Genomic DNA, 15,260 nt, shown 5'->3' on the forward strand with positions numbered 1-15,260 from the left:
TCCCTAATATAAATACGAAATTAAAAAAGAAACGTATGTTTATTTTTTCGGGGGGGGGGGGGGCAAAACGACGATATGAAGGATGCCGTAGTGAGGGACTTCGGATTAATATTCCTCACCTCAGGTTATTTATAACGCGTACATACATACAAGTACACGGGCGTTCTTGCATACATACATACATACTATGTATGTATGTATGTATGTATGTATGTATGTATGTATGTATGTATGTATGTATGTATGTATGTATGTATGTATGTATGTATGTATGTATGTATGTATGTATGTATGTATGTATGTATGTATGTATGTATGTATGTATGTATGTATGTATGTATGTATGTATGTATGTATGTATGTATGTATGTATGTATGTATGTATGTATGTATGTATGTATGTATGTATGTATGTATGTATGTATGTATGTATGTATGTATGTATGTATGTATGTGAACATTAGCAATTTCTTATCGAGAGAGATTCTTGCAACCTCACCGTTTGGTAAAGCAACGACAACGGCACCAGCTAGTTCGAGCCGCTTACCGCCACCTGCCGACATGGTGACGTTGTACACCTTGGTGGAGATCGTCCGCGGAAACCGGTTGTTGTAGGTGACCGATGTGACGGTAATCGTGAGCTGTGCGTAGAACCGTTTCTCCAGGTGGTTGCTGACGACGCAGGTGACCGCGATGGGCTGGCCCAGCGGCAATGACTTTTCGTGCCGCAGCTTTACTTTCACGAGTTCCTCCACGGAGTGGCGCGCCATGGGCATGGCTGCGGGAAAGCGCGCAGTTAGCACACCTCCTTTTTTTGTTTTCGATACGCTAGCGTACAGAGCACAGAAGATGTCAACAACACTATCGGCGCGCTGCCTGTAGCTTCTACTTTTGCGCTCTGCTTATGTCTTACACAACCACCAATAGCGCAGCTGCGTGTTATTAGCAATCCCAAGGTTTGCACACCTTGGAGCGACACTTACCTTTCTGCAGCTCATGGAAGCCAAAAGATAGAGACGTCTCATGATGTTACCGCAAAATGTTGGTACGTTGGCAACTTGCGCGCAGCGGGTTCATTGCTGCCTGTTAAAGCAAGTTTGAAGAATGAGGGAACGTGGAGCGTGCTCACTTTAGAGATTCTGTAGGCTGTGCGCGCGTAATATTTCTCCAAGCAGCAAATAAATATATCAGCAAGCGATAAGTCAGTTTAGGCTCAGCCGTAGGCTTGTATCTCGACCTAGCTGGTAGGCTTAGCCTGCTCGCAGAGCCGTAGCTGTCTTAAGCAACACGAGACAGGTGAGTTTTCTTGCTGGACGCGAGTTAAGCGCGTGGCCATGTTATGAAGGTACACGTGCTGCGAAGTTCTTTTTAGCTATCCAATGAGATTCCGAGGCCAGCGTTCGGAAACCAACTTAACGACGTGCTGACGGTATGCGAAGAAACGAAATGCTGCTTCTCGGAATTTCTGCAACTTGTTGCAATGGCCAAAGCGGCATAAAGAGAGGCGCGGGGAAAGGCTGCATATTTTCCCGATAACTGTGCGTGCAATGAAATTCCTGTCAAGGGATGTAATAAAATTTTTTTTTATTGCGATAGCAATTATGTGTACACTCCAGACGCATTTCCGCCGTCGGCGTCGCCGTGACGCTCCGTATAAAGTCCAAGTGCGATATTATCGCGGGCACGTGCTGCATACTGTATGTGCGAGTGAAAGCCTGCGAGGGTGAGCAGAAGATGGTGGTTCGATCTCGCGTGCACAAGGCAGGAAGACGGGGAGGAAGCGCGCCGTTTTCCATCGCACGCAAGGCACTGGTGGGGGGGGGGGGTGATGGGGTGCCTTTTACTACGGCGGCGGCTGGTTATGGCGCGGCGCGGACGGCCGCACGGACGCTACTTCGAAAGCGATCTGCGATGGGGACCGAGTGCGCCGAGTGCTGATAGCTTCGTGTGCGCTGAGTTCTCGCCACTTAGTTCGCGTTGGAGCTAGATGCAGCACGAAGGTCAATTCGCTCGCTGCTGCTGCCGCGCTTCCTCGTGCCAGCGTTTTGACAGCGGGTGTCCTAAGTCATCGAGTGGAATGTGTGCATGTTTGCTGGTGCGCGCGTAACACCATGCTTGCTAATTTAGTTAGTAAGCGAGGTGTTACAAGTTTACGTAGCCGATGAAACTACTATCCTTACTTCGTATAACTGTCTACTTATTTGCTATCGCAATCGATGCTTCGCATTTCGCGCGAAATTGCGACTGTTTTTGATCAACGCCCAACGTGCTCGTAGAAACGCATTTTTACGCGGCGTGACCTTGGTTTCTATTTGCTTTTTCCTTTTTCTTTTTAATTCGTTTCTATTTGCCGACTGGTGATCCGACAGACAGAAAATTTGCGCAAGCATCCATATATACACTCCAACTCGCTGATAAGATGAATTTTTGTTCACTCGTTCGGTTCCCGCGCGACCTATTGTTTGTTTTATTCGCTGTAGTTTAGGCTCGGGCCACTTATTGGCTGCACGTTATACTCTGCGCGACTGGTTGCTTCGACGCGGGAATTTCGAATAATAAAGCTCTCGGTCACCAGACAAGCTTCGCTGAAGTGGCCCTAACTCCTGGGCACACGAGGGCGACCATCATCACAGGTCAGCCCGAGGTGTGTTGAACCCTATCTGCTATTAGGTGGCAGGTTCAGCTATTTTCTCACGCCTATAGGCTGCAGCAACATGCGGCGTATTTACGACGTACTTTCGGCATGGCATGGCGCTCGCAGTCGCTTTGCGTGGAACAAAAAGGCAAGTTTCTCCATGTTGTCTCAGTGTCCGCGCCTGACATTCCCTCGTGCTTTTATCGTTCAAATGTGGACTGTTTGTCGACATTTCCGCATCCATGATTTGTGGGGTAACAAAGTTTTGCATACACCCATAATTGTTGGCTCGCATAAAGCATTAAATGTTAACTTTGCCCGTCGGCGTTCGCCATGTCATGCTAACCCTACTCTCGTTCTCGTAAAATCAGCAAAGATTAAGCACCATCTGGCTCGGTCACTCTTTGGGAGGGAGGTCACCTGGGAACGCCCAATGCTGAAAGATAGCCCTGGCAGAGGAGGGTAGCTGTATGGACTTGTTGGGTGTAGCATATTCTACATTGTCGTAGCGCAGGTAGAACGACAGACACAAAGAAAGGCACGTTAGACCACGCACAGCTTTGCGTGTCGTCCTAATGTGCCTTTCTGTGTGTCTGTGGTTCTCCATGCGCTGACACAAAACAGAACTCTACTGCGGAATTCTGCGAGCGTCCCGCCTATACAAAGGAACAGTTGCAGTGTTCGCAGCAAGGAATAATACTGACTCCCTATACGCTTCCACATGCACCCGCACTTACACAGTTTCTAGTTAGCTGTCACTATATTCTTCTTTCATGTTTCATTTTTACAGTATGTGTGTGCGATCATGATCCAATTAAAGAAAGAGTAATTTTCTTCAGACTGCTTCCCAAGTACGGTCGCATAGTGTTATATACTTTTATAAAGCACAGTTCTCACGCAATATTCTATAGTTCCGTCGACATTATTCGATTGTAGAATAACTCAACAAGAAAGTAGGCTATTGAGCCGCTTTTGGAAGGCCAAGACAAAACTGTGGCAACGTATTTAGTTTCGTACCCTTCACAGGCGTGTCTCTCGTAATCGCACTTGGTACGGCTAATATATACGAAAGGGAAAATTCGCATCCACCCCGAATTGCTGCAAGAAGACATATATATATATATAAGCAAATGTCTGTTAACGTCAATAAATCAGTGGCAATGACAGTAACAAGACAAAAGCAACCCTCTCACTTCACCTATATCGTTAATGGCACGCCTCTTTCCTTGGTTGAGCAGCAGAAACATTTAGGGATAACGCTGACATCAAACCTCAATTGGGAAACACACATAACTAATATTACAACTACTGCACTGCGAAAGCTATTTTATTTAAAAAGACGCCTAAGGATCGCTCCAACGAACATTAAGCTTCTGGCCTACAAAACATTTATGAGACCCATTTTAGAATACGCTAGCACAATTTGGTTTCCTTACACAGCAACTAACATAGCTAAACTTGAAGCCGTACAAAGAAAAGCCGCAAGGTTCATTCATAGCAAATATCGTTCTACTTACTCACCTTCACGTCTCTTAGCTTCCTCAGGCCTCAACACATTATGGACGAGAACAAACCAAGGTCGACTAAAATTCCTGTTTCAAGTTCTGCGCCGTCAGTATAAAATTGATATCACCCAGTACATTTTATATTCGCAATCTAGAATAACACGGCATCAACACGAGCATACGCTAACCGAGTATTCCTTTTCTAATGATGCATTCAGGTACTCATTCTTTCCTCGGGTAATCAGAGAATGGAATGAACTTAACTCGTCATTAACAGCGATAAACTCTTTATCCCTGTTCGTTTCACAGCTGCAGCTCATCACAAGAGATTGTTAACGACTTCTAATGTTTGTTCCCTATGCTCTTTATGTCAAACTAACAGTACTTAGAAAAAAAATTGTATACACTTGTTTGTTCCCAAATATTTCACGTTTTTGCTTTGTCTCTGATGTGCCCCGGTTGTTGTTCATTTGATTCTGCGTTGTTTAGTGCTCTATTGTATGCCTTATCTACCTTATCTTTTGTATTTTGTGAATATCGTTGCTTTTTCATTCTTTGTGTAGCTCGCACGTGTATTTATGTACGAAAAAGAAAGTGTTCATGCCCGTCTGCTAGGCTCTCGGCTGAGAGCGGCAGTATTGTAAGATAAATAAATAAATAAATAAATAAATAAATAAATAAATAAATAAATAAATAAATAAATAAATAAAAGGTGTTTCAGCGAGAACTTTCAAAAAATATTTAAAATGGCCTGTTGCAGATATTGCACAATAAATTGAAATGCATAATCGACTAGTTAACAAACATTCACTAATTAACGTTTAAACTAAGTACCTAATGGCACATATTGGAATTTACCAATTTTAGCGAATGAGACTGTAAGGCATATCCACTTGTAAGGCATTGTCTGGATGACACCATTTACGAGATGTAGGCCGTCAAACTTGCGGCAAAAATGCAGTGTCGTTCCACTTACTTTCTCAACAAAACATCGTTTTCTGTATTGAAGCATAAAAGTAACTGGAACACCAATGCATTTCTACGCAAAGTTCTGGAATTAATATCTCGAAACTGGTGTCATCCGGAGAATTCGATCCAAGTGGATCTGCCTTACGAAGTCCCCGCCAGAATGTGTAAATTGTAATACGTGCCATGAGGTCATTAGATAAAAAATTAATTAGGACTTTTTGTTAATTAGTCAGTTATGCATTTCAGTTTTTCGTGCAAGTAATGACCACCTATTCGAGTAGACCAGCTCAAGGACTAGAATTGTGCTATCGGCCACAGACAATTTTTAAACATTCTTCAAACTTCGCTGAAACACACGGTATAGGGGTAATTCGCTGTGGTTGAAACTCAAATGTAGAAAGTAATGAAGCAAAGGGGAAACGAAAGCGGAGGGAAAGATAACTTGTCCGTGGTGGGCACCGAACCCACAACCTTCGCCTTACACATGCGATACACTACCAATTGTGCTACCGCTACGCGTTCATCAATCCATCCACTAAATTGGGTATTTATGCGTATTACCTCTAGTCCTGATGATGATTATGATGATGGTTATTGGCATCCCTTTTGAAACAGGGCTAGATTAGCTAGCTTGAGTTAATCAGGTACTGTACATGCTTTTCATTCTAATATTTTGGCATACGCCTCCTTAATTTTTTTTTCTTTTTTTATCCTCAAAAAGTTTTGTATCTACAAGGAACGTTCCGAAAGTAAGTTTCGTCATTCTTTTTTTTTTAAGAGAAGGTGGTACACGATGTGAAACAATCGTCATAGGAATCCACGCCCGTTGCTGGTTCAACGACGGAAGGAGCGTCAGCGGAGAAGGAATGACGCATGCGCAGAGCGCCGAAGAAGAGAGGGTAGCAGCAGGCCGGCGTGGCCGAGGTTATTCGAGTACAAATCACAATGGCAGACCGACGTGTGCTGACAACGTAGTCGCCAATGGAAGTGCGTGCTCTTATCCGGCATGAATGGGCACCTGTTCCCTGCAGTCTCGGGGCGTCACTTCCAAAACAATGCTGAGGTGGAGCAGGCTGTACGACAGTTCCTTGCATCGCAGGGCACCGAGTTTTTTTTACCAGAGTGGATTATTCAAACTGATTGCATACTGCCACAAATATCTCAATATCGGTGGCGTCTATTTGGAAAAATAATGCAAGGTGTGTATTTCATGATGCCATGGTGTATTTTCTTTTTTGGCTACAAAGCGTCCATGCTAAAATAAATGACGAAACCTACTTTGGGAACGTTCCTCGTACAGCTACAAAAATTACATTATGCGGTTTCACGTGTCAAAATCACGATCTGACTATGAAGCACGCCGTAATGGAGCACTCCGGAAATTTGGACCACCTGGGGTTCTTTAACGTGCACCTAAATTTAAGTACACGGGTGATTTCACCCCCATCGAAATGCCGCCGCCGGGATTTGATCCCTTGACCTCGTGCTTAGCAGCCCGACACCATAGCCAATAAGCAACCGCGGCCTGTCCGTGTACCGCTACCTATGCCTGAAACGAACCCGTTCATATCCGTCTCTTCCATGTTTTTTTTCCGCCAATACTCTAAACGTCTCTTGCTTATCTCGACTGCTGAACGGTTGATGCTTCCATCCGCTTTAAACCTCAGAGCTTCTGGAAGGTGTACGTTTCCTACGGTTCTTGCTGGGTGAATCCCTTCGCATTCCACTAGGATGTGCTGAGTGGTCTACGGATTTTTGCTGCAACGTACACATGCATGGCCCAGTTCCGGATATTTGCTCCGGTATGTTTTTGTCCTCAGGTAGCCAGCTCGAGCCCCAAATAGCAAGGCACTGTCTTTTGTGTTACCGTACAGATTTTCCCTTCCGGTTTCTTTCTTCTCATTTTTGTAAATCTCCATGGTCTTTTTTGTTTCCATCCTCTGCATACAATATACTGTCTATGTACCTCTAACTTTCTTTTTGATTACTCCTGATTGCCTAGTTACACTTTCAATTACGTTGCACTTAGTTGCCAAATTTCTTGACCTCTTCCTCTATTCCAGAATGATACGAAGAGTGGCAAGAAGCAGAGACGGCCTAACTGAGGGGAGAGATCATCAGCCTGGTTCACGCATTCGTAATTACCCGCATCACATGCGCCCTTCCGTATCAGGCCTTGACAAACCAAGAGATTACACAGGCAAACACAATAGTAAGAAAAGCCTTCAAAGCCGCCCTTGGTCTTCCCGAATGCGCTAGCACAGAGAGATTCGAGGGACTGGGTCTGCACAACACTTTTGCCGAGTACGCTGTCGCGACGTTATATGCTCCGAAAGAACGACTTTGTTCTTCAACTCAGGGCAGGGAAGTATTGGCGAGGTTAGGCTTTCCCCTGAGACCCAAGTATCGCGGAGAGGAAACGGCACAGGTAGACCGCAACGTTAGATCGCGCATCGCGGTGGCCCCAATTCCCCAAAACGTGCACCCCAAGTGCCATCCCGGACGACGCAGAGCAAGGGTAAAGACTCTTCACAAACAGTTTGGCATGGGACCAAGAATGTATTATACGGATGCCAGTCGAACCAGCTCAGACACCTTCACCATAGTCTATACATGTCAAAACAACATAACAACGGCATCCTTCAAAACCACCTCGTCCAGCATGACAGAGGCTGCAGCCATCGCCTTGGCCATTCAGGACGCCGAGCGCCACACCGATTCGGCTGTCATATAATCCGACTCACAAGCGCCTTGCCACCGGTTTCTAAATGGAACGGCACCCCAATCAATACTAAAAGCTTTAGGCAATCAACTTGAAGGGCACCACACTATCATATGGTCTCCGGCACATGAAGGATTGGCAGGAAACGCGAGGGCAGACCGTATTGCTCGAGGATTAAACGTCCGAGCAACGGCATGGCCTAGCAACGACGTTCCACCGAATTCTCGTGACATCCTCCTACAGCAAAAGCAGGAGTGGAGACGTTTTGGACATCCTCACTTTAAACAGCCAACAGGAGGGGGACTGGCGTCGTATTCAGACGAATACATAGCCCAACCTGCACCACCTACACATATTACACCCCACGAGGTTCACTGACAAGTGCCCGTGGTGCACAGACACACCCACACGAAAATCGCATCACATAGGAGTGCCCCAGGAGGCCTCCGCACGTAGCCCCATGTTACACCAACGTCCACTAATGAGGAATAGGCAGTGAGAGGCATGGCTTGTGGACGAAGGTCGGGAGAGCCAGTTGGTTCTTCTGGACCAAGACCAGCGAGCCACTCATACCGGTGGGACCATGGAATAGGGGCCCCAACCATTATGTCTTACTTTATTTACATTGAATAAAGTTTTTACTCACTCTTCCTCTATTCTGTGTTCGCGCTATTCAGGCACAGATACTTTTTGCACTATAGCCGCCCATTTATTTTCATCCATGCACTAATTAATTACTAAGTAATTTCGCTCTGCGCTTCTCTGACTTCAAAAGAGGCGCATACTCATCTCATTCTGCACTGCCTCGTTTGTGGATTTACTGCGGGTTCCCAAAGCCAATCGGCCTAGCGATTTTCGGTTAAATGTGTTAGCCAGCGCCACTCAGGGCGATGGTGAGCGGATGTATAGCATTCACTTTCACCCGACGACGTCACGTAACACGTGAACTTATGAGAGCAGGCACGTGGATAATAAACCATCGTTTGCTACCTAATGACACCAAGGCTGCCAGATTCGAGACCCTCGCTGTGAATGAACGAGAGCAGAAGGGAAACATAGGGGTTTGATTTTCATTAGTCATTACCATATAAAGCCAACAGGCAATGATGACAAGGAAAGTATAGGGTTAACTGACTGTGGTTGGAATTGAAATGTACAGACTAATGAAGAAAAGGGGAAATGAAAGTGGATGAAAAGATAACTTGTCGCCGCTGCTGGGGACCGAACGCGCAAACTTCATGTGTGTGTTTTTATTAGTCATTTTATAGGAAACCAACAATCAATGACGCCAAGCACAGGATACAGAAAATTATTTGTAGTTACTAATGGAATTAAAGAAATTATAAAGAAAATCGCGCAGGAGATGTAACATAAAAGGCATGCGCTGTCAATGTTTGGTTTCATGACATTTGTTTGTGGGCTGTCATTATCAAAATTCCCCGGAATAACTTTGTCAACAATGTAAGACAAGCTATGAACAACCTTACTGATAGAACGATGCGGCAATAGAACCCGCATATACCGCATGTCATACACTAGCAAGGCGTGGCATAAGCAGATACCTAAATATATGCGGAAATTTTCGCTCGCGGACAACTCCGGCGGCGCCGACACCGGATTTTCTGCGATACGAGGTCCTTAACGCTGTCGCGTTAAAATTCGGCAAAGACACTTAAGTCTGCTTGCGTGTTCGAATGCGAAAGCATTGTAGTCCCTTTGGTAAAGTGATTTTTCCGTGCGTTCCTGGCCCTCGCAAGCTACCGCCTGCGTTCTAACTGCGCCTCGGCAAGGCCAAATCAAAACGCGCTCGCTTGCCCGCGATGACTTCATAACTCGAAGGGTCCCTCAGCGGCGTTCACTTGAACATTAATGCTCTCTATTCTATACACTCACGAGGTGGCGATACCTCCTCCCCATTGGCTGCGCTGTCGTGTGCCCAACGACGCACGAACTAGACCGCACGTTTAGTCAGCCAGACGTCTGCGACGTGACGTGTGCAATGACGCATGCACTAGGCACACTTTTTGTCGACCATAACCATGGAACCACCGTGGTGTCTGGGAAGCGTGCTCATCCCGGAGGCCCGGGTTCGATTCCCACCGAGACCGAAATTTACCAAATTTTATTTTCGAACGGATTAATTTACTTTGTTTAGAAGAATCTCCCTGAGAAATTTGACGTCGATCCGAGCATTCTATCTGTTGTCTTTACTCCTTGTGTCGTCAGTCATTTTCGGTACCACAATTCGGTCACGCCACCGTCTACGACGGATTTTAGAATAATAGGGCATGTAATGCCTTCGCATTGAAACAACTGGCCGCCGGTGTAAACAACTGACCCTTGCTATGCAATGAACGAGAATGGTCTGAATAATAAAAGTCGGGCGCCTCGGTTTCCTTTCTTCTCATTCATTACATAACGAGGGTCTCGAATCCGGCAATGTTGATGCCTTCCGGTAGCACGTGTGGGTTTATTGACCAGTTACCTTCACTCAAAAAGTTCACGTACTCTGTGACGCCTGCACGAGATAGGATGCTCTACATCCACTACCACGGCCGTGAGGAGTGACGCTGTCTAAGGCTCCCAAGGTTAGTTCCAGCAGTAAAAACATAAATACCCAAGAAAGTTGATGGGGAAACGGCGCCGCGGTAGCTCAGTTGGTTGGGAGCATCGCACGCGTAATGCCAAGACGTGGGATCGTTCCCCACCTGCGGCAAGTTGTTTTTTCATCCACTTTCATTGCCATTAATTTATCATTTCTTTAATTCCCTTAGTAAGTACAAGTAATTTCCCCTATGTTATGCTGGGTGTCTTTGTTAGCTACTTATGATATGATTATATATAGCCAGATCACAGGTTAGTGAGGTCTAGTATTCACCTCACTATAAGAGAAAGAGTAAAATTGGTCAAAAAGAAACTGGCTAACTTAGACGCAGTAAGGCTAAAAGCAGTCCAGTTCAGGCTGATACTTGCAAACAAATATGCAGCTTTACAAGAGAGGGATGAACATGACATAGGGATAATGAATGAAACCGTAACTAGACTGGCTTTAGAAGAAGCAATTGAAGTGGGAGGTAAGGCCCCAAGGAAACCAGTAGGTAAGCTCTCCCAAGTAACGAAGGATCTAATACAGAAAGGACAAAGATTCTTTATCCATCAGAAATGACGGGTTTTCGAAAGTCTCTCTCCTCCTCCATTGATATCATGCTTCGAATGAAGCATGACATCATTACACCCGTTAACAGTCTACATACGCAAGCAATTCCGAATCTGGACCTCAACGGACCCGCCAATAACGTTTCACATTTCGCCATCCTCCGAGAGTTCATCACATCGGGGTTCGCGGAAAGACCTATGCCTACATAAATACTTTCTTAGCCAACCGTGCCGCAACCATACATATAGGCACAGAGCAATCACCCTCTTACGCCTTGGGCAGCTACAGCACGCCCCCCCCCCTTTCAGTGCTCTCCCCTTTTCTTCTTAATCTCTCTATGATGCCGATCAAAGTGTACAACTAAAGAGATCAGATAGAATTCGCAGAACTGTTAAAACTGATCAACAAGGAGAAAGTAAGGCATATTCTTCTTAATCTTCTTAATCTCAAACTTCTTAATCTCATCCGCCCACCTAACTTTCTGCATAGGAGGGGTCGGCAGAAAGTTAGGTGGGCGGATGAGATTAAGAAGTTTGCAGGGACAACAGTGCCACAATTAGTACATGACCGTGGTAGTTGGAGAAGTATGGGAGAGGCCTTTGCCCTGCAGTGGGCGTAACCAGGCTGCTGCTGATGGTGATGAAGGGATATTCGAAATTATAACGTGAGAAAAACTGAGGCAGCAGTAAAAATAAACGCAGCATGAAGTAAGTGAGAAGAGAACAAGTCAAGATGTATGCACTGAAAGATAAGCAGGGTAATATCATCAGTATTCGAAGATATAAATATTTCGAACATTCGAAGAATTCTATACTGACCTGTACAGTACCCAATGTAGTCACGATACCTCCATCCGAAGTAGTACTGAACAGGCTACAAAGGCTCCTTCTATAACCAGCGATAAAGTTAGAAGGGCCTTGCAAGACATGAAACAGGGAAAAGAGGCACGAAAAGATGGAATAACAGTCGATTTAATCAAAGATAGAGGAGGCATCATGCTTCAAAAGCTTGCGGCCCTTTATATGATGTCTCACGACTTCAAGGGTCCCAGAGAATGGAAGAATGCCAACTTTATACTAATCCACAAAAAGGGAGTCGTTAAAGAATTGAATAATTATACGACCATTAGCTTATTTCCGGTATTGTATAAAATATTCACCAAGAAAATTTCTAGTAGAATAAGGACAACACTGGACTTCAGTCAACAAGAGAACAGGCTGGCTTCAGGAAGGGATACACTACAATGGATCACATCCATGTCATCAATCAGGTAATCGAGGAATCTGAAGAGTACAATCAGCCTCTCCATATGGCTCTCATAGATTACGAAAAGGCGTTTGTCAGATCCTCACTGGAAGCTTACCACTATCATTGAAAAGAAAGGTGTACAGTCAATGCATTACACTGGTGATAACATATGGGGCAGAGACTTGGAGGCTGACAAAACTTGAGAAAAAGTTAAGGACCGCGCAAAGAGCGATGGAACGAAGGATGATAGGCGTACCGTTAAGAGACAGGAAGAAAGTGGTATGGATCAGAGAGAAAACGGGGATAGCAGATATTCTAATAGATATTAAGATAAAAAAATGGAGCGGGGCAGGTCATGTTATGTGTAGGTTAGATAACCGGTGGACCATTAGGGTTACAGAATAGGTGCTAAGAGAAGAGAAGCGCAGTCGAGGACGGCAGAAGAGTAGGTCGGGTGATGAAATTGGGAGATCCGCAGGCACTAGTTGGAATCGGTTGGCGCAGGACAGGGGTAATTGGAGATCGCAGGGAGAGGCCTTCGTTTTGCAATGGATATAAAATAGGCTGATGCTGAGATCATAGGATATACATATAGTGTGTGTACGTGTGGGTGAAATTTTGCCAAAGTTGAAGCTTCTTTGCCCGCATGTTTGCACACATCGAGCACGTCAGTGAGTCAACCTACTTACGTCGCCGTTTGTAGTTGTGAGTGATATCTTCAAGCATCCCCGTTCCCATGGCCTCGGTGGCGATAAGCTTGCCACTCCTGCAGGAACAACGTCAAAGGTCAGGGGGCGCGTAGTTTTGTGATTTTGCCAGCAATGAAATACGTTTTATAGAGGCTTCCGAAGAATAAGTTGATCTAACATCAAGCGGGGAACCGCTCGAGAATGTTTCATTTCAGTTTTAATATATTTATAGAGTCTGACCACCTAAAGCGACGCTAAGGCCGATAAAGACCGTAGTGGAGAGGGGCGGGTAAATGACCACCAATGGATTTCCTTGAGAAGCATAATTAAGAAGGAAATATAGCACGCCGACCAAAGTGGAGCTGCCGAATGGGTTGGAGCTTCCGGCCTCCCCACGGAAGCGAGACTCCCACGTGGAAGCCGCAACGACTAACCCTTTATATCACGCCACTTGGGCCGCCGTGCTTTATTTAATTTTATCAATTAATATTACTTCATTTCCTCACCAGGCGACACGTCGTCGATTGATCCATTTCATTAACGGGCACCGAAATGGAAGCACTCGAGCGTTCTTGCATTCCGATCGGGAACCGAACACGCAACCTCGTGCTAGATAGATAGAACAGCTGTTTATTTAGGAGGCTTATAAGAGAGACAGCCACAGTCGGTTTTGCCAGTCGAGCTCCTGACGCACTCGCAACTTCCCTGACGTCTCCTCACTCACAGTTCACGTCACGTGAAGGGCACGCAATGGCGGCGTGGTGGTGTGCGAGAGAACATTTAGCTGTGAGCCCCATATGTAACGTCCTTATAATGAACGTGCCAGGAAAATAGCTATAGCTGCAAGCATAAATTCGCCCGCGGGCTCAAGTAGAAGTAAGTGGCGCCAATCTTCGAAAAAATTAAATAGCTTTCTCTACAAAACTTTCCGGATGAATCACCGGTGTGGTTTGTCGAGGACGCTATTAGCAGCGCCACTTTATTGATTGACTTCCACTTACCCTGACTTATATTACCCGGCTACTTCAAAAATGACACAATGACACTACAACCGACTAACTTACACTGAACGTTTTGAGGTTGCAGTGACATGAACTGGTAATTGTGATCGCAGACATTGCAGAGTCTGCAGCATACGAAGTTAGCAGTAATGTTTTTCGAGCGAAAAACAATAGCATCGAAACTTTCCAAACGAAGCGAAGTAAAAGCATGCATGAAGTTCCCAACTCTTTTAATGGTGAATATTTTGTTCGCATAGAATATGAACAGTCTTAAACAGTATTACTTGTGTCTTTATTATTAACGCGACAATTACAGCTGGGGAGCCCCTTCGTTAATATACGGCTACTTTTTCCCTCAGTTCCCCGGTCTCAATGAAAGCCTGTCATGGTGATAAAATTTATGAATATCAAAAGTTGAGAAAAAAAAAGACAGTGGACCTTTGCTGGTGCGTTCTTGTGCAAAGCGCATTATCAGCAAACCAGAAGATGATCCGGCATTCAGATCGAGCTGCAAGTCTTACTCGTTTTCTTGCACTTTGACGAGGCGCCATCCGGAAGGGTTGCTCATGTCTGCGATGAAGTAGCGATAGGTGGCCTTGACGGCGGCACGTGCCACGTTGCCGTCGAAAGGCATGTCGATCTTGTCGTCGAACACACCTCGCACAGGGAAGGGACCCACTTCAAACAGCTGAGTGTCTGTTGCAGAAAGAAACAGCAGTTAATTGTACCATGTGCGTAGCCTGAAACGCAAAGCAATTTAAGCTAACTAATCAAGACTGCAGCTCTTGCTGGCCTAATAATGTCCACCGAACTGGATATCTAGCTGTCTGTCTGTCTGTCTGTCATGAATGATCGTCTCTGTTGATTGTCACGAGGACAGTCACACAGAAAGTGTTCAAGGTCCTCCTCGCGCCCGCAGTCATCTCACAGGCAGCGTCTGGAACACATCATGTTTTCAGAACAACAGACTACACTACCTGGGGAGCTATTCTGTGAGAGTCCACCTAGTTGACATGTCCATTTCGTCTGCTGCTGATGTGCTGATTGGCTGCGGCACCTCGCTGCCGCGGATGCGCAGCCAATCAGAACTTCAACAGCAGACGAAATGGACATGTCCACTAGGTGGACTTTTACAGAATAGCTCCCCTGGACTCTTCGTTCCGCCTTCGAATTCCATCTGGGGTCTGCCGGCACAACGTTACCCTGCTTTTTCGGCTATGGTGAGGAGTGTTATTTGTAAAGTATTTTGTCTGCCAATGGTCTACCCAAAAAGAGGGCGCTGGCAGTTCATGCCTCAGACAAGAGCGCCAGTGTTCGTAAATTGGAAAAAAACG

At 45.5% G+C, this 15,260-nt stretch overlaps 1 protein-coding gene across 1 annotated transcript in view; it reads right to left on the reverse strand.

Moving 5' to 3' along the window:
- The window catches only part of LOC135906634 (hemocyte protein-glutamine gamma-glutamyltransferase-like), a 59,753-nt gene that overhangs the window by 9,904 nt on the left and 34,589 nt on the right, over positions 1-15,260 (reverse strand). The window contains exons 9-11 of the mRNA XM_065438120.2: positions 14,448-14,622; positions 12,926-13,002; positions 548-778 (exon numbers count right to left, since the gene is read on the reverse strand). Of these exons, the coding sequence (XP_065294192.1) occupies positions 548-778; positions 12,926-13,002; positions 14,448-14,622 (483 nt within the window). The remainder of the gene's footprint in view (positions 1-547; positions 779-12,925; positions 13,003-14,447; positions 14,623-15,260) is intronic.

The sequence above is a fragment of the Dermacentor albipictus genome, chromosome 1, assembly GCF_038994185.2.
Source record: "Dermacentor albipictus isolate Rhodes 1998 colony chromosome 1, USDA_Dalb.pri_finalv2, whole genome shotgun sequence".
Classification (NCBI taxonomy): Eukaryota; Metazoa; Arthropoda; class Arachnida; order Ixodida; family Ixodidae; genus Dermacentor; species Dermacentor albipictus.